This window comes from Macaca thibetana, chromosome 15, assembly GCF_024542745.1.
Source record: "Macaca thibetana thibetana isolate TM-01 chromosome 15, ASM2454274v1, whole genome shotgun sequence".
NCBI lineage: Eukaryota > Metazoa > Chordata > Mammalia > Primates > Cercopithecidae > Macaca > Macaca thibetana.
Window position 1 is genome coordinate 38,470,697 of NC_065592.1, and position 19,604 is coordinate 38,490,300.

Here is a 19,604-nt window from a genome sequence, read left to right on the forward strand (position 1 = left end):
GAGGGTAAACGTTGGGGAAAAAAAAAAAAACAACTTTAATGAGAAGTCTATAAAAATTGTGTGTTGCCAAAGATCTGTCTTATTTGGCAGTTGCTGCCTCACTCACAGCTTTTGATACCTAGGAGGACTCTTCTCTCCCAAACTGTAAGTAAAAAAGCTTCCATTGTATACTTGGACTGCACCAGTGAATAAGGGGTTAATAATAGCACTAAGCTTATAGAAGGGAAGATTGGTTTGCCTTTGTTTTCGGGAAAAACTTGACGGTGGCTGAAAACGTAATGGCTCTGCTTGGAGGGAAATGCTTGTTTTCCTCTCTCTAAGCATAAACGCTCATTCACACCTTTCCTGGCTTTTTGAGAGGTGGCAAAATGCCCAAGATTGATTGCCAGTTACATATGTTACCTGAATAAGGCCCTTGTGAGTCTCTGATCTAGGAAAAACAACTTGAACACTTCTATCGTTAGGTTCTAATCAGTTTTTGAGATTCCTGTTCATTTCAACTCTCAACTCTCTTTTCATAACAACTACTTATTTTAGTGATTTATTTACATCTCAACTGCCTTATGTCATTTTCTACATTCTCTTCCCCCACCTACTGGTACTGACACTGAAGTTTCTTTGTCACAGAAACAAACTCTTGGAGTGTTTTACCCTTTGCCTTCACCCACTGCTCAAATGAGGAAATGCAACAGGGTTGGAAACTTCACAGAGCATAGACGTCATTTGATTATGATTTTCCAAACCCTTCATGTTTGAAACTTTCCAGAACATTTTGCGCTGGCCCCAGAGATTGTGAAGACCCTACAGCTTAAGATAGTAGGAATCAAAAAGTTGTGTTTTTTGATAAATCTGCTCTACTCTCTGAAAAATAGGCATTTGTGAGAATACGTTGCCTTTTTAAAAAATAAGTTCTCTTTCAACAGTTACCTAGGGCTCATTTTGGATGCACCAGAGCTTGAACTCTGCTGTCCTGCTATTCATCACTTTAGCTAAGGCACATCTGGGTAGCACCCAGGCCCAGGTTAGAGCCAAAGATACTGGGGCAGGGAATGGGAAAAGGTTAATATCTAAGAAGTCCTTTGTCTTCAGTCCAAGTTTAGAGGAAAGAGCACCATTCAGGACTTGTTCTGGGCTGCTCTACATGTGTTGAAGGGCACTGGAAATCAGGCTGTCCTAGGGCTGCCCTAGATCATCCGACTGCCCTTGTCACTGGGACATTGGAGTGGATAATGAAGCTATGGGCATCTTTATGCATCATGTACAAAAGTGCTGCATGCAATGCCTAGAAATCAGAGGCTTTCAATAAATAAGCCTCCTCACATTTGCCTTAAAAATCCATTTGTCTTGTACACAGAGAAGCAAATGAACTTTCTGCTGCCTTCTATTTCTCCAGGAATTAAATATCCATGTTACGAATAATTATGTTTTCACAGAACGTCTTCAAGGAAGGTAGAAGGAACCATACTATAGGATTCTATCTGCTATTTTGCTGAAGGATTAGAAATAGAATTCCAAGTCATAAGCCAGTAGGATGTAACTTGCAATCCTAGAACATCACAACTTAGAAGGCACATCAGACAGTCTCTCTGGCTTCAGTTTCCTCATCTCTAAAGTGATAGGGTTTACACAAATATCTCTGAGGTCATTTGTAGCTCTGTTTTTCTGTGGTTACCTTCTGTTGTTAGTACAACTTTCCTCCAGATTTATATACATTTTACCTGTTACACATATGTAATAAAGTGTGTGATAAAAAAATGTATAAAATGAAATGTGGCTGGGTGCAGTGGTTCACGCCTGTAATCCCAGCACTTTGGGAGGCCAAGGTGGGAGGATCACATGAACTCAGGAGTTCAAGAAAACCCTGGGAAACATAGCAAGACTTTGTTTATACCAAAAATAAAAAATGAAAAAAATAGCTGGGCATGGTGGCAGGTGCCTGTAGTTTTCAGCTGCTTGGTGTCTGAGGTGGGAAGATCTCTTGAGCCCAGGAGGATGAGGCTTCAGTGAGTCACGATCGTGCCAATGCACTCCAGGCTAGGCAACAGAGCAAGATCCTGTCTCAGAAAACAAAAAAGAAAGAAAGAAAAAGAAAAGAAATGTGAGAATCTCTCCACCCTACCGCATTCTTCAGAGGTAACTCCAGAGTTGTCACTCTTTCTTTCCATAGACATACACACAGTATGGGTATATATAATTTTTTAATTAAAAAATAGGAGGATAATATATATTGCATGCTTCTCTGAAACTTGTTTTTCGTTTAATAATATAATGTGAACAACTTTCCATCACACTGAAAAACGTTGGCTTGAGACCTCAGAGAGCAGAGGCTTAGGAATACTGAAATTGTTCCGTGTCATTGCCCATCCCAGGCTGGCCTCCTGTCTCCCTGTGGTGAACATTGGCCTGTGACCCTGTTTTATGATTAACAGAGAGGCGACATTTGTGCTAACGTGGTACAGACCTTTAATCCCGCTGTGGAAGTTTAACTCCCTGTAAACAGTATTAGTTTGAATTGACCTTTTCACTGTTATTCTGGTTGAGTCAGCACATCCAGATTGAAGAAAATAGTTTGGAAATAGGTAGTAAATAGAAACATAGAGGCCCCTTAGGTGATTTTTTTTTTATTAAAAAAAGAGAATTAGTAATACATTGCATTTTATAGTGCTTTGTAAAGCTTTGTCATGTGTATCATGCAATTTAACAAACATATTTTGAGCAACTACAGTGAGCAAGGTGTTCACAGCTTGTATTTTCATTACCTGGCAAAGAGACAACCAGAACAGTGATTATCACCATTTAATCCATAGTGAACTGAGACTCAGGAAGCTGCCTGACTTGCCCGAGGTTCCAGTTAGATTAGGCAGAGATGGTTCTTAAACCTAGGTCTGTCTGATCTACTAGCAGCAAGCCTCTACATGAATGTGTCAGATGTTTATGAATAAGTAATGTCCACGGTGTAATCACCCACAGCCTAAGGTACTCTGGGGCGTCATCAAGGATGTTAGGAATCATCCAAAGGCCGTTTTTTTTTTTCCATCAAACTCACTCTTTCCCTTGAATGGAAAGGAGGCCCGCCACTTATCTCAACTTGATGCCTTATTAGCTATTTGTCCTTGGACAAGTAATTTACACTCTCGTATATTCTTTCCTAATCTATTAAATGGGAGGGAAAAAGAGCCCAACCACCTTCTGGGATTATTTTGAAGAAAAATTATATAGTGCATGTAAAGACATTAGCAGAGTGCTTGACAATACATGATCACTTGTTATTATTATTATTGGGCTGATTTTTCCTTTTGTTTCATTAAGAAAACATCTTTCCTTTTTGGTAATTGTCAACTCCTTTGTGCAAATGCCTAAACTGAGAATGAAAGTTTGCACCTTGCTCTGAAGATCACCCCCAAGTTGGCTTTTTTCAGCATGATGATCTGGAGGCCAGGTCCAAAGCTAAAAATCTTTTACTCCAATATTAGAGACTAATATATAAACAGGGCAAAGATGCTCTGCTGGCGGCTGGAACGTAATGGGCCTTGGAAGGTCACCTTCTCTAGAAATTCTTGCCCACTAGCTTGTCCTATTACCCCAGTAACAGCACTGCAGTTTCATTCTTTTGGGTTAAGAAAAGAACCTCTGTTGAGGCCGGGCGCGGTGGCTCAAGCCTGTAATCCCAGCACTTTGGGAGGCCGAGATGGGCGGATCACGAGGTCAGGAGATCGAGACTATCCTGGCTAACTCGGTGAAACCCCATCTCTACTAAAAAATACAAAAAACTAGCTGGACGAGGTGGCAGGCACCTGTAGTCCCAGCTACTCGGGAGGCTGAGGCAGGAGAATGGCATAAACCTGGGAGGCAGAGCCTGCAGTGAGCTGAGATCCAGCCACTGCACTCCAGCCTGGGTGACAGAGCAAGACTCCGTCTCAAAAAAAAAAAAAAAAAAAAAAGAACCTCTGTTGAAATGGAGAGGCAACAATGAGGTCATCAGTTATACCTTCTCATGAATTAGCTCAATGGCCACTGACTCTTTATATCAAGGGACAGAGTACTGACAGCCTACCCCAAAGGGATGTAGAAAGTGTAGAGAAATATATTTGTCATGAGGATAGGACTGGATAGGGACTCTGCTTCATCCTAGCTGGGACCTTGAACAAGTCAGTTAGCTTCTCTAAGTCTTAGTTTGCTCATTAATTAATGAAGATAATACCTGCTATAATTACCTCATTGCCAGTGGATCAAATGAGACCTGAGGTGTCCCTGGGCTTCCAGGAAGTAATATGTAGACATGGAGCAGCCACCCCGTGCTGAGTGTATTGGAGGGAGAGAAGATGAGAGAAAGGAGGAGACCCGGGGATTGGATAGGAAGGTACCCAAGATAATCTTCACTACCACTTTTCCTTTGGTAGCCCAACCTATGCAAAAAGCACTCTTTGTAACACCCAAAGTGAGGGCTCTTTGAGTTTGCATTTTCAAGATTAACCCAAAGTGGCAGCCAAACAGGGGCAACAATCCCCTTCAGAGCACCACCAGTATGGAGGCTGCTTGGTTAGGGGGTCTTCAAGCCAGAGTCTCCCCTTGCTAAAGCAGTGAAGCCGGAGCAGGGACTGCCATACAACTTTAGCATCCTCATAGGCAGTGAGAAACCTGAGCCCAGAGGCACTTAGGAAACATCCTCTCTGGTCTGCCCCAAGGGGTTTCATAGATGGTTGAATATAAGGAAAAAGAAACTTGCACCCAACTCTCTGTAGTCCGAGGCCAAAGGGAACTTAGCTTCAAGACTATGTATAGATTTATCCTTTCAAGCTTGTTGCCTGGAGAATAATCTGTTGGAACTACAGACTAACAGAGCAAAGTGGAGGATAACTGCAGAGGCCAAGAGTGTCATTGTCCTAGCCTCAAGCCATTATGGAAATACAGTGGCACCAGGAGTCCACAGAACAGAGAGACAGTCCATTACTGCAGTTCCCTCTATTAGTCGTATTTTAGTGGGTCACTAATTAGTTCGTTCAGTGTTTGAATTAGTGATTCCAAAGGTCTCCTGGAAAGCATTCTGTCTAGGATCACCATGAACATTCAGCATCCCACCTTCATTCATTGTGGCTAATTGCAACTAATAAGTGACGGGGGAAAAACACACCTCATTTGTTTATCCAGCTGTGGAAATGGGCCAGAGGTGTCACAGCAGTCTGCATAGCATGTCTGCACCCCCAACTGTCTTGATCATGCATCCATCCGAGCCACCCATGGTTCTGTGCACAACTCTCCTACACTCTTTTCCAGACCTGTCGCGATGGCCCACCGATTTCCAGCCCTCACCCAGGAGCAGAAGAAGGAGCTCTCAGAAATTGCCCATAGCATTGTTGCCAATGGAAAGGGGATCCTGGCTGCAGATGAATCTGTAGGTGAGTGTAAAAAGGAGTCCCATCATATAACAACGTATTATTTTTTCTACACTTAGCAAAAACAGCTTGATAATCATATTCTTTACGGAAGTAAAGGTTTATGTACACAGGAGTGGGAGCAGAAGACTCAGAAAGCATAGAACTTTTGCGTCCTGTAAGTAGTAGGCACATTCCTGAAAGCCAAGGAAAGAGGCTGAAGCCCTTCATTTTAAGGACCTTTGCCAGGGGTCATTTGAATCCAGCCTTGTAGTAAGGCCAGAAACTTAGTAACTAGTGCAAAGTCAGATACACAGGCATCTGCTGCTAGTGAGAAGTCAGTTTAAAGTCAGTCCAGTCAGGAAGGGCAGGAAAGTATCTGCATCTGGAATAGGACAGGGCTTATGGATGGGAGAAACTCAGGATGACACAAGGGAAAGCTGTGGCAGAGTGGCACAATCTGCCATAAAACGACAGAACCCTGAGAATCAAGAGCGTGCCCCATCCCTCCTTCTGTATGTACATCCAGAGAGACTGAGGACTGGAACAGGGAGGCTAAAGAGGCCTGAGGGCCTTACATATCCACCTGGACCTGATGGTGGCTTCCACCCTGACCTCTATACGCCCAGCCCACACACTCCCTAACCAGCAACCTGATAGCAACCAGGGTCTTCTCCCTGGAACACAAAAAATTGAGGCAAGAACTTTGACTATCTGAAAAAAGAAAGGGAGTCTTGCTTTCCACCGTGGTGAGGGTCTCTGAGATGATGTGGAGAAGGCTGACAGGAAAGCCCTGGCTTGCTCCTTATGCTGCCCTCGGCCCTCCCACCATAGGTACCATGGGGAACCGCCTGCAGAGGATCAAGGTGGAAAACACCGAAGAGAACCGCCGGCAGTTCCGAGAAATCCTCTTCTCTGTGGACAGTTCCATCAACCAGAGCATCGGGGGTGTGATCCTTTTCCATGAGACCCTCTACCAGAAGGACAGCCAGGGAAAGCTGTTCAGAAACATCCTCAAGGAAAAGGGGATCGTGGTGGGAATCAAGGTGAACACCTCCATTCACACCTCACGTCTGCTTTGTCCTAGGCAAACTCCCAGTACACTGGCAAGAGTGGGGCCAACACTCTGAACATTCTCCTCATCTAATTTCTCTTCTCACCTTTTTCCATCATCATCTTCCCACAGAGAACCAGATCTTCTTCTAGATTTTTCCTCCAGTGCCCTCTTCTTTCACTCAAGTTTTCTACACATTCTTAATCTCTTTGCATCTCAATCTCATTTCTTAAAATGGGAAGCTACCTCATGATGTTCTTACAGGGATGAAATGACTAAAAGTTTCTAGGCTGGACATGGTTGCTTACGGCTGTAATCCCAGTACTTTGGAAGCCAAAGGCAAGAGGGTCGCTTGAGCTCACGAGTTTGAGACCAGACTGAGCAACACAGCGAGACCTTGTCTCTACTAAAAATAAAAAATAGTAGCCAGGTGTATTGGTGCATGCCTGTAGTCCCAGCTACTCAGGAGGCTGAGGTGGAAACATTGATCACCTGAGCGCTGGAGGTTGAGGTTGGAGTGAGCTGTGGTCATACCACTGCACTCCAGTCTGGATGGCAGAGTGAGACCCTGTCTCAAAAAAAAAAAAAAAAAAAAAAAAAAAAAAAAGAAAAGAAAAAAAAGAAAAAGTTTATATTGCATAATTATTCACTTAATGGTAACTGTTATAATTATTAAAGCATTTACTATTCTATCTTATAACTAGGTTTTCCAATAGTGCATAAACTTCTCAAAAGTGAAAACTAATATCCATTGAATAAGAGTGTTTACCATTCCAAGAACTCATTTAATTCTCATAACTTCTGGTAGTAGACTCAATTATCACCCTTATTTAGAGATGAAGTGAGAAAACTGAAATACGAAGAGTAACATAACTTGCCCACACAGCAAGGCAAGGTCAGAGCCAGTTTAGGCTAATTCTCGAGCTCATGACTTTGACTTTTGCTATGCAGAGAGTAGAGGTTGTATCCTTAATTCTCTTTACCTCCTGTACTAACACAATACCTGGTGTATACAGGTGCTCAATAAATGTTAGGGTAGACACTCTCACATTGTACCTTCCAGGTAACTTCCCTTCTGCTATGGACTGAACTGGGTCCCCCACAATGACTAATACACTTTCCTAATTCAACTCCTTGGTCTGTAAAAGATGCAAACTATTAGTTAGTTCCAAGAGTTCTGCTTGTGTTTTCCTGACATCTGACACCTGTTAATTATTTGTTAATTATTTGTATCCACAGTTAGACCAAGGAGGTGCTCCCCTTGCAGGAACAAACAAAGAAACCACCATTCAAGGTAAGGATATTGCCCACTGAGATGAATCATGCCAGTGTAAGCTAGAAATGAAGGCAAGTAAAGAAGGAAGCAAGGGAAAACAAAACACAACTATTACACTGGTCTTCGAGCCACACATACCTGATTTTCAATACCAGCTCCTCCATTTAACAACTGTGACCTTGGGCCAGTCACTGAAATATTCTGACCCTCAGTTCTCCTATCTTGAAATGGAGTAACTGTTGTGGGGATTAATTTACACAATGTATATAAGGTGCTTACCACAGTCCCTTGGACAAAGAAGATTAAACTCTGCACCTGGAAGTATTACTTTTATAAAAATATTTAGCAGCAGTAGAGTGGAAAGGCCCCACACTTTGAGGTCAGACACACCTGGGTTTGAATCCTGGTTCTATCACATGCTACCTAGATAATTTTGCAAGGTACTTCTGCCCATGTAGACAAGCATTAACTCACAACATTGTGTTATCTAAGCAGAATTTGAATCCCAGCTCTGTCACTCTTCAACAGTTCAAACTCAAACTTGGTAAAGTCGCTTAACCATTAGGAGCCTCAGTTTCCACATTTGTAAAATGAGTATCATATTAACTATTGGTTTCTTCTATCTAGATATGGAGTAAATAGTATGTATATCAAAACACTATTTATTAAATCTAGGTCTCATGGTTCAGTGTTGTGATTAATGCTGATATGCTTGGCTGTTTTCAGTCCTCAAGCTCAGTGGATTGAAAGCTTAGCGAAGGGAGAACTCCTTCACTTTATGAGAGACCCCATGGATCTGGTATAAAGGTGTGAAGAAGCCTTTCTCTCTTTTGTGACTTGCAGGGCTTGATGGCCTCTCAGAGCGCTGTGCTCAGTACAAGAAAGATGGCGTTGACTTTGGGAAATGGCGTGCTGTGCTGAGGATTGCCGACCAGTGTCCATCCAGCCTCGCTATCCAGGAAAACGCCAACGCCCTGGCTCGCTACGCCAGCATCTGTCAGCAGGTGCTCTGCCTTCCCCTTGGGCTGAAAAACAGTAGGCTAGAGTTTTCTTCAGAGCTTTTCTTTTCTATTATACTGTAACTACACATGGACCTCCTTTTCCGTCACCAGTATATCCTAGTGGCATTTTTCACAACGGTTGCTATAGCCAACTGTGGTAGGGAGAGATTTGGTTCCAGAAGCCAGTAGGAGTCCAACTAAGCTGAGTTCAAAGGATAATGTCATCAACTGCTGCCCTCTGTCAAAGTTCCAAAAGCTGTCTTATAAGTGATCGGGCTTTTGAGGCCAGGGAACTTGGTTGTCTATTCTCCGTAACATCCAAGACATGATCCTCTTAGATTCCTAGCTGAAGAGTGACAGCTCTGACCGAGTTCCAATCCAAATAATTCCATGGAGGATGGTGACCAGATGCTAAAGTTTTCAACACATACTAAAATGTCTCTGGGTCCAAGTTAAGTTTGATTTTCTTCTGTGAGTACTATGTTGGGGTTACTAGAGTTGTAGACAGCTGGGATTCCCAATTAGAACTATAAACACTGCTTGAATTTCCTCACTAACCCACCTTAGAGACATCTTTCTTAATGATTTATGCTTAGATGCCCTAAAAAGGCAGTAGCTAGGTTCTGAGGCACCTAGAATAGTCTCTAGAAAGAGATACAGAAATTATGGTTTTGTATTTAGTTTTTACCCCATTCTGAAAAATTCTACTGCCTTTAAGTCACCTATATAGTATTTCTCCATAATGGCTTCAATTTATACCAATTGCAACTGTTGAATCTCCTCCTAAGGAAAGGATAACAGTGAGCACAGCTTCACTTTTGCTTCCCTGATTTTCCTTTTTAGAATGGACTGGTACCTATTGTTGAACCAGAGGTAATTCCTGATGGAGACCATGACCTGGAACACTGCCAGTATGTTACTGAGAAGGTAAGTTTTAAATATGAAGTTCCCAATTCTAGCTGAAAAATCTTAGTTTTAGGTAACAGCTGTTACTTAACATATAACAGCTGTTATATTTGAAGTAGTCTTTAGGATGGATAGCATTGAGAAGGTAGGGAGGTGCTCGTCAGCCCTTCACTTTTTTGGTACATGGTATGCTCCATATAGAAAAAGCACAGGAGTTGCAGTACCAAGACTTGCGTGGGAGGATCCGCGTTTCCACTTGTGGGATCTTGGGCAAGTCATATTATCTCTTTTGACTTCAATTCGATTACATGTACACAAAGAAATTTTAAAATAAGACACATGGCTCAAATGAGAAGATGTAATTAGAGAGTACTTTATTCCATCCGAATTTCTAAATTAGCCACAGTATATCTGAAAGAGGGTGGTTCTATTCACACACTGTGAGAAAGTAGGAGAGTCATAATGGCATCTGACCTTAGTTTCCCTACTTGGAAAATTATGTGCACTGAAATGCAATCTAAAAGCACTTGCGCCTCTAAAATGTATGCTTATATGACTACTCAGCTTCTGTAAACATGGACAGTGGAGGCCTGTTTAGATGACCCCAAATAACTGAAGCAATGCAGTCTCAATAAGGAATGACATTGACCATGGGAGTAATAGAAAGAAAGGAATGAAGGGCTTCTAGGAAGCAGAGCCATGCTCGTCATTCATGCAGTGAATGAGAAGCTAGATTAGGGGTGATAAAGACAGGCCAGTTTGGTTGTGCTCAGTGGCTATGGATTGCAACACATTGGTCTGATGAGGCCTGGAGGCTGGCTCAGAAGCTTTTGCCAAGCAGCAAATGAGAATTCCTTCATCCTGCCTCTAGCTTTGAGTTTCACCTGGTGGGACCTCTTGTCCTTCAGGTCCTGGCTGCTGTCTACAAGGCCCTGAATGACCATCATGTTTACCTGGAGGGCACCCTGCTAAAGCCCAACATGGTGACTGCTGGACACGCCTGCACCAAGAAGTATACTCCAGAGCAAGTGGCTATGGCCACCGTAACAGCTCTCCACCGTACCGTTCCTGCAGCTGTTCCTGGTAAGGCCTTCTTTCTTCTCTAACTCAAGGTCTTAGCTCTCATTCTTTGGAGAGCTACAAGCTTCATGTTTGTCCAGAAATCTGCTTCTATTCATGAAACAAACCTCTGTTATCTCACAGGCAGCCAGCACTTCTCCTCACACTTCAGAATACCAAGCATCCCAAGTCTGCCTAGATGCCCACAATCCATGTATTTCTTCAACATTTCCCTGCCTTCCTTATGTATTTCAAACTCTTCTCTCTAGCCCAACTAGCTTCAGCAGAAGCAAACTGATTTCTCTGACCCGGTTCAGGCAAATTAAGCAGAGAAAAGACTGAGACATTGCTTTTCTGGTAGGTTCATTGCTTGCTTTCTCAAGCAGGGTACATAAGGTGGGACTAATAGAGTGAAATGGCTTCTCTCCTACCAGGCATCTGCTTTTTGTCTGGTGGCATGAGTGAAGAGGATGCTACTCTCAACCTCAATGCTATCAACCTTTGCCCTCTACCTAAGCCCTGGAAACTAAGTTTCTCTTATGGACGGGCCCTGCAGGCCAGTGCACTGGCTGCCTGGGGTGGCAAAGCTGCAAACAAGGAGGCAACCCAGGAGGCTTTTATGAAGCGGGCTGTGGTAAGATGCTGCTACCTCTTATCTACTTGATGGTGTTCACATTTGGGGCTTGACTTTCTGACATGGAGAAGCATTGTTTTCTTCAGGCCAAGAAGGTATCTACTTCTATTAGTGTCTATTAGGCATTTGAAAATGTGGCAGTAGAGGTCAGTATGAGGATTGAGGCTAGAGAGAGTTTTGAATTATCCACACTGGTAGTATAGTTGATGAGAGGAGACTGAAGGACAATTTCAACAGAAACACTTCAGAGAGAAGGAGATAAGAGGATCAAGAACTGAATCTAGGATACTTTTTACTTTAGGAAGATGAAGAAGAGAAGCAACCAAGAAAAGCAGCAATTATATCGTAGGGTGAACCAAGCATTCTGGGAACAAAGAGTGAAGAATTTATTTTTCTTTCTTTCGTGTTTGTTTGTTTGTTTTGAGATGGAGTGTTACTCTGTCACCCAGGCTGGAGTACAGTGGCACAATCTCAGCTCGCTGCAACCTCCACCTCCTAGATTCAAGCCATTCTTCTGCCTCAGCCTCCTGAGCAGCTGGGACTACAGGCAGGCACCACCATATCTGGCTAATTTCTGTATTTTTTAGTAGAGACGGGGTTTCACCATGTCGGCCATGCTGGTCTCAAACTCCTGACCTCAGGTGATCTGCCCGCCTCAACCTCCCAAAGTGCTGAGATTACAGACGTGAGCCACGGCACCCAGCCAAGTAAAGAATTTCAAAGGGCTAATAATAACATGCTATAGAGAGATTCAAAACAAAGGTCAAGAAAAGACACTGAGATAGGCATTTAGGAGCATATCAGTGACCCTCACTGAAACAGCTTCAATAAAGAGGAAAGGGAAGGTGCCCATTGAAGAAGCTTTTCAGAAAAAGACCCAGAAAGGTTGCCAGGAGAAATGGGGACCAATGAAGTTTTTATTCAAATAATAACCAAAATTTAAAAAATACCCTTTATGAGCCGAGAACTGGGGTGAACAAATCAGACATAGCCATGTCCTCCAGGAAGCTTGGAATTTAGCCAAATAGGAGAGAGCTTTGCATGCTTAAATGTAAAGAAAGAGGAGCCAGAGGAGACAGTAAAGATGAGGAGAGTGGGGATAATTGAGTGGAGACGAACTCAGAGGAGCAGGACTGCATGAGACTCAATATTAAGCATAGGTGGCACAGCTGGTGTAAGACAAAAAGGAGGGAAGACGCAGAAAAGAGAATATGGTTGGAATCAGCTCTATATAAGTCAAGAGATGTAGCAGTTGATGACTGATTACAGTAGAGGGTATCTGCTGAGAATGATGAAGAAATGGAAATTTCAATACTGACAGTCGGAAAGGGTAGAAAAGCAGTTAAAGGAACTTGTTAGGAAATTGATCACACATTATGGCCAGACATGGTCAAGCATCAGGTAAGGTGCAGCTGAAATAAGAGTGAATGTGTGGTAGCTTCATTCCGGAATTTTCCTAACAGCTGTCTAAAGCATGCAGGAAGATTCAGATAAACCTGAATGCAAAATAGCAGGGTAGAAGAGTGAAAGTTTAATAGGAAGATAGAATAGTGACAAACTTTACCAATAGCCTCTGTTAGCTTGCTGACCATAGAGGAAGCCAGGCAAGGAACCAAGAGTAGTCAGAAGTGTGGTGATGAGGCCCTAAAGAGAAGGAAGGCCCCAGGGAAGCTCAATAATCATCTCACAGGCATAAGAGAGGTATGAGATTTTCAAAGTAGTGTTTTACCTTGACTGTGGAAAGCAGAGTGCAGCGGTGCTGCTGCATGGCTGATGGATTGAGGAGACCTAGCTCACATGATGGAGGGATTGTGAAAGCGCAGGTCATAGGGACATCCACACAGAAGAAGGGAAGCTGAGTTTATCATCAAGGATGGTGCTTCCCAAGCTCCAGTGTGGATCTGAATCACTTGAAGGACTTGGTTTTGTTGTAATCTTTTATATTTACACATAATAATTGTATACATTTATGGGGCATCTGTGATTTTTTATATATGCATAAAATGTTTAATGATCAAATCAGGATAATTAGGGTATTCACTCCAAATATTTATTATTTATTTGAGTTGGGAACATTCCAAATCTTCTCTTCTAGCTATTTTAAAATATGTAATAAATCATCGTTTACTATAATCACCTTACTGTTCTATCGAACACTAGAACTTATTCCTTCTCTCTAACTGTATTTTTGTACCCATTAGCAACCTCTTTTCATTTCCCCGACCCTCACTTGAAGCGCTTGTTAAAAATGCAGGTTATGGGTCTCACCCACTGAGTTTCTAATTCAGTAGGTCTGGGGTAAGGCCAGGGAATTTCTATTTCTAACATGTTCCTAAGGGATGCTGGTAGACCATGAAACACACTTGGAGAACCATTGATGTAAAATGTAGAAATAAGTCCTGGAGACAACAGACAATAGCAACACTGACTGGAAGAAGTGGTACCACTGAGTGACATTCAAATATTATCATAAGTTTCATAATTCTGAATTTATCTTTAACTGGAATGTATACAGGAAAGCAAATGATACTATGATAACAACTAAATAAAAATTACATATTCTTCTAGACCAATATAGGTCAAAAATGGAAATATTTTAAAAATAAACATGTTTTTCTTTTGGTATAGTGTACTATACTAGTGAGAAATTTCTCAACTTCAGTTTCCAGTACTGTTGCTGCAATATTGTTGGTACTGAACAGAGATTTCCCCAGTAACTGACACAAACCTCAACCTTACCAAAGAAATGCTCAGAAAACTGGGATAAAAAGGGGAGACACTTGATAGAAGGGGATGGTGTCAGCAGCAATATTCAGCAACATCGCTGTTAAAAAGAAGAAAATCTGAGTGAAGGTTTGGCTGGTTTCCCATGAGAAGTAGACAGGGTCAAGGTGGGGTCACATTTACTCTAACTCGTCTCCTTTCTCGTATTTGTCTTCTAGGCTAACTGCCAGGCGGCCAAAGGACAGTACATTCACACAGGCTCTTCTGGGGCTGCTTCCACCCAGTCGCTCTTCACAGCCTGCTACACCTACTAGGGTCCAATGCTCGCCAGCCTAGCTCCAGCACTTCTAGTAGGAGGGTTGAATGGGAGCAATTTTTCCTCCAATCCTGGAAATTCGACACAATTAGATTTGAACTGCTGGAAATACAACAGATATTAAATCTTAAGTACAATGGGGAGAAAAAACAAATCAGTTATTGAAACATAAAAATGAATACCAAGGATCTAATCAAATTTCACACAGCAGTTTCCTTGCAACACTTTCAGCTCCCCATGCTCCAGAATACCCACCCAAGAAAATAATAGGCTTTAAAACAGTATCGGCTTCTCATCCAAAGAACAACTGCTGATTGAAACACCTCATTAGCTGAGTGTAGAGAAGTTCATCTTATGAAACAGTCTTAGCAGTGGTAGGTTGGGAAGCAGATAGCTGCAACCAAAAAAGAAATAAATATTCTATAAACCTTCAGCTGCTATCGGGTTTCACTTTTCTGCTCTTGTTGTCCAAAGACTCAGTGTATTTCATTACTTTTGACTCTACTAGACATGACTGGGTTTCAACAGTAAAGGTCTTCAACTCTGGCTATTCATTGGAATCAAGTCGCAAAATTTTAAAAACTCAGATGCTCAGGCCACACCCCAGCTCAATTAAATCAGAAACTCTAGACCTAGGATCCTCTATTAGATTTCTTAAAGTTCCCTCTGATTCCAATGTACAGTCAAGTTTGAGAACTACCAATCTAAATTTCAAGTTTGAGGGTATTTGAAAATTTAAAGCCATTCACAATACGAAGACAGCTAAAAATGTAGAATGATTTTGAGCAACTTGTGGAGTGTAATAAGATAATTCATGTGACTTCAATGCTTGGAGCATTCCTCTTCAAGTGGCCCAGATTTGGTGAAACAGGACTACCTTGTCATCTGCATGTCCAGGTACATTTTGTAGTTTTGCAGTAAATAATATTCACATAATGATACTGTATTGACTTTCAATTTTCAGAATTAACCTACAGTTAAAGCACTTAAGACAATCAGAGTTATAAAAGAGAATTTAAATATTATGACTTTGGACAGTGTAAAAGTAATGATTTAACTGACAGAAGCTGGGAAATATAAGGGGGAGAAGAAGTGGAGGAAAGCAAAGAGAGTCAGGAATACTACTTAAAACTGATGGGTTAAGAAATAGTGCTTTAATTCTATTTAAGTAATAAAGGAAAAGGATATAAATCATTAAAATGTATATCTAAAATTAAAATATGGCCGGGCGAGGTGGCTCAAGCCTGTAATCCCAGCACTTTGGGAGGCCGAGACGGGCGGATCACGAGGTCAGGAGATCGAGACCATCCTGGCTAACACAGTGAAACCCCGTCTCTACTAAAAATACAAAAACTTAGCCGGGCGAGGTAGCAGGCGCCTGTAGTCCCAGCTACTCGGGAGGCTGAGGCAGGAGAATGGCGTGAACCCGGGAGGCGGAGCTTGCAGTGAGCTGAGATCCGGCCACTGCACTCCAGCCTGGGTGACAGAGCGAGACTCCGTCTCAAAAAAAAAAAAAAATAAAATAAAATAAAATAAAATTAAAATATGATAGTATGCTAAATTTCTTACTTTGAATAATACAAAGACAAATGGTATTGTATAGATTAACAAATGAAGTAACAGAGGCTTAACATATTATTTAGAGGAATAAGACAGAATTAGCCAAAGGGGCTTACTCTTAAGGAGAGAGACCTGGGAGTGGGGGCAGAGGAGAGATGACTTTTCCTTATTACCTTCCCTCTACAGTATTTGAATTTTATTTCCATGTACTTGTCATTACTTTTCTAAAAACAACTATATTCATACAAGCAACTCAAGCCTATATTAGAGATCTATTAAGCCCACGGTTTTCATTTTACAGATGATAAAACAAAGCCCAGAGAAGTAAAATTACTTACTGAGGGTCAAACATTTATGGTAGAGCAGAGAGATTAAAATTCAGGTCTTCTAAATTCAGGTCTCTTGCTCATAAAATGGACACACAGCCAGAGATCTTACAGGGCAAGGCGACAGGCTGTGTTCAATATCTCTGCCACCCGTGGCGTAGGTCTTGTACGTTTCTCCTTGTACATTTCAGTCAATCATCAAGCATTTCATGTCCTACTATGTGCCAAGCTGTCCTAAGAGCTGGTAGGTAACACCTTGTGAGACAAAGCTTTTCTTCCAGATAATTTTTATCTAGATCTTACTCAGCATTGCTAAATTCTTTAGATATTTTAAGAGGTATCTAAAGAAACCTCTTAGATTCTTATCAGTTAAGCATGAATTTATAATCAAGGATGAGTTACTTGTATATTTTGGTCAAGGCTGAATTACATTTTACTGGGAATGAGGATTTATATAATGCATTTTCCTGGCTATCATCTGATATATTTTCCCTACTAAAGGACTACAGTTGTCTTTGAAATCTCAATCCCAGTAATTTCCTCCTTTCAGGGTAATATGCAGACAAGTGTTTTACAAGGCTACAGACTTCAATTTCGCTGTGATTTCTGAGTGAGTATTTAGTGGCTTTCCAGCTTTGGTTACTTTGTCAGATTTATTTTAGTAGCTATTAAACACCTACTAAAACTAAAACCTGGTACTAGACATGAAAAATAGAGAAATTTCAGCTTTAGGGCACACCAGACAATTAAGCTTAAATAGCTAAGCAAGAAACACACAAACCATTGACTGGGGGTTGGTAAGTGGGAAGGAGAGTCAGGGTGTAGAATCAGATGTCTGGGTGTAGGAAAGGGAGATGACATTCAGGTTGGACATCACAGGAAAGCAAAAGAAGGGAACTCACACACAGGATACTGCCTGTATGTAAGAAAATACATTCATAAGTCACTGGGAGAAGATGACATTTTGAAGCTATCAAGAGCTAAGGCCACACAAACACACAAATGACTAAGTTCTCGAAAGAATAAAAAGAGGAATTTGTTTTTGCTCTGAAGAGGGAAGAGGGAAAGAAGGAAAGGAATGAGCAAGAAAATGAGGGAAGAGAGGAAGAAATGAGAAAGGAAGGAAAAGGAGGAGGCAGGAAAGAAGCTAGGGCAATATGTAATTGTGAGGAGGTGACGAGCTTTTGAGAAGGAGGATAACTATTATTAAGCAATCTAAAGATACTGTCTTCTTGTGAGGAAAAACTGAGTTTCTCATTTGAGTCTACATACATCATGCTTTATAAAAACAAGATACTGAGATGATTCGTAATGATTCATAATGTGAATTAATTTAGGAGAAACAAAAAACAATCGTGACAGTGAGAAGATAAGCTTCTAGAAACTTGCAGAAATCTTGGAGTGAGCTTTAGGCAAAGCAGAAATGGGAGTTCCAGATCATCTGATTTAGCCCTCCTGGAATGAAATATTCCAGCTGCCGTCTAGATGTCACTCACAGCGACAGAGGAGAAAACTGGGGTCCAGCATGCTAAAGAAGTTTTCCAAGGTCACATAACCAGTTGGTGGTGAGATTTAGGCTAGTGTGATTTGCAAAGTCCTCTTGGGTGGGAGTACTCAGGGTTCTTCAAAGCACAGGTTCTGGAGTCAGACAGCACAGATTCAAATGCCAGCCCTGTCACTTACTAGCCATGTGACCTTGGACACATACCTTTCTGTCATTCAGTTTCGTCATCACCAAAATAAGAAAAAGTACATGATCACATATTGTTGAAAGAATAAATAAGTTAATACATCTCAATAACAAGTTCACAATCTCTTATTCACAATTCTGAAATCTAAAAACTCTGAAGACCAAAAGTTTTCTCGTAAGTTTTAGTAAATTATTTGGTGGCAAAACCTGACCTGAACCTGTTATCTTTACTCCATTTGAGATGCAGCAATATTAACATGCTTGATTGCAGGTGCTTCCTCAGACCCTGAAGAGGGAGTTATACGATATATAGCACAAGCAATATATTTACTCTCTAAAATCTGACAAAATTCTGATTTCCAAAGCACATATGGCCTCAAGGCTTTCAGATAAAGAACTGTAAACCTGCCCTTGGAACAATATCTGCCACATTTCTAGAGTAAAAGATAAATTGCCCATGCTCAATGTAGCCTGGTGGGCTCACGCAATGCTACCAATCCCAAAGCCCATTTTGTAGAGAGGATGAATTAAGAGAGAGAAGTGATGCAAAGCTCAACACAGCCAGTCACAACTCTTTTTCTGCTGCTCATATAAACATGGTATTCTGGCTGGAAAGCAGTCTAAGCCTCTTGAAATAATCTAAAGCACTCAGTACTGGGCATCAATACGTATAACATACATAAAAATCAGCCAACAATACTCTTGCAGCACCTACTGTATGCTCAGCACTGTAAAGATACTACATGGTCCTCTATGCTTACCACGGAAATGAGGAAGACAAGCATGCAGTCAGAAAACAAAGAAAATTGTACACAATAATGTGCTAAATTGCAGCGGCATAGGCTAGATGCTGAGATCAAAAAGGAAGGAATACTTTATGGAAGAGGGAGGATTAGCTGAAGGCAGTTTATTATTAGTTACATGAGCTTGGGAAACAGTCTCTGTGAGCCTCAGTCTCCACATCTGTAAAAGAGGCTTGTTGTGCGGGCAATATTTTATGTACAGTGCCAGATACATAAGTAGTGAATAAATATTAGTTTTCCCTGTCAACTGGCTCTTGAAGAAAGGTAAAGGCTCATGAGTGAGAATGACCATGAATTACGTGTCCTTACTACAGTACAAACTATGTGTTCAGAGAATTATGGGAAATCAACCTGGAATGGTAAGGCTGATTTCCCATAATGGAGTGGCACATGGATGGGCAGAGGTATTTTAGAATGTCTTGCCTTGAAGTGATGAGAAATAGGGAACTGTGGAAGACATTTAAGGAAAGAATAACATAAGAGCAGCACTGAAAATTACTTTCTAGAATGTAGAGGATCAGGAGAGAACCAGGAGCCAGCTAAGTGTCTATAATAGCAATCCAATGTAGCACCTGGCCTTTTGTTGGTGGAGTAGGTGAGTAGACATGATATCTTTAGACTAGAGAAAACAACAAACAACTCCTTGTATGTAGCATAGCCATTTACCATCTTAATAAAGTCTGTTTCATTGCAACCTGATAGGCAAGCGCTTGGGACAAATAAAAGCTCAAAATTCTTTACCTAGTTCTCGGAAAGACTTACATACACGCTCAGACTCAGCCGGGCTGAGTAGCGTGGCAGATAAAAAATAGGGCATTTTCTAAACATAGCACTAATTCTTTTGGCAGTTCAGAATAGCTAGGGCTAGGCAGCAGCCCAGGGT

The 19,604-nt window shown here is 41.5% G+C and overlaps 2 protein-coding genes across 5 annotated transcripts in view; both read left to right on the forward strand.

The window, feature by feature from the left end:
* The window catches only part of MRPL50 (mitochondrial ribosomal protein L50), a 448,968-nt gene that overhangs the window by 398,513 nt on the left and 30,851 nt on the right, over window positions 1-19,604 (forward strand). The window lies entirely within an intron of this gene.
* ALDOB (aldolase, fructose-bisphosphate B) lies at window positions 28-14,775 on the forward strand. Its single transcript, XM_050761514.1, has 9 exons — window positions 28-144; window positions 5,275-5,396; window positions 6,207-6,418; window positions 7,666-7,720; window positions 8,546-8,706; window positions 9,547-9,630; window positions 10,518-10,692; window positions 11,103-11,302; window positions 14,245-14,775. Exons 2-9 carry the CDS (start codon window positions 5,285-5,287, stop codon window positions 14,338-14,340), a joined length of 1,095 nt encoding a protein of 364 aa, XP_050617471.1. The 5' UTR covers window positions 28-144; window positions 5,275-5,284; the 3' UTR covers window positions 14,341-14,775.

Bases quoted from the DNA above. Each gene is read 5' to 3' on its own strand.
- ALDOB (XM_050761514.1), top strand. From the start codon at position 5,285: ATGGCCCACCGATTTCCAGCCCTCACCCAGGAGCAGAAGAAGGAGCTC. The intron at 6,419-7,665 runs GTGAACACCTCC...TTGTATCCACAG, and splicing joins GGATCGTGGTGGGAATCAAG to TTAGACCAAGGAGGTGCTCC. The intron at 9,631-10,517 runs GTAAGTTTTAAA...CTTGTCCTTCAG, and splicing joins GCCAGTATGTTACTGAGAAG to GTCCTGGCTGCTGTCTACAA.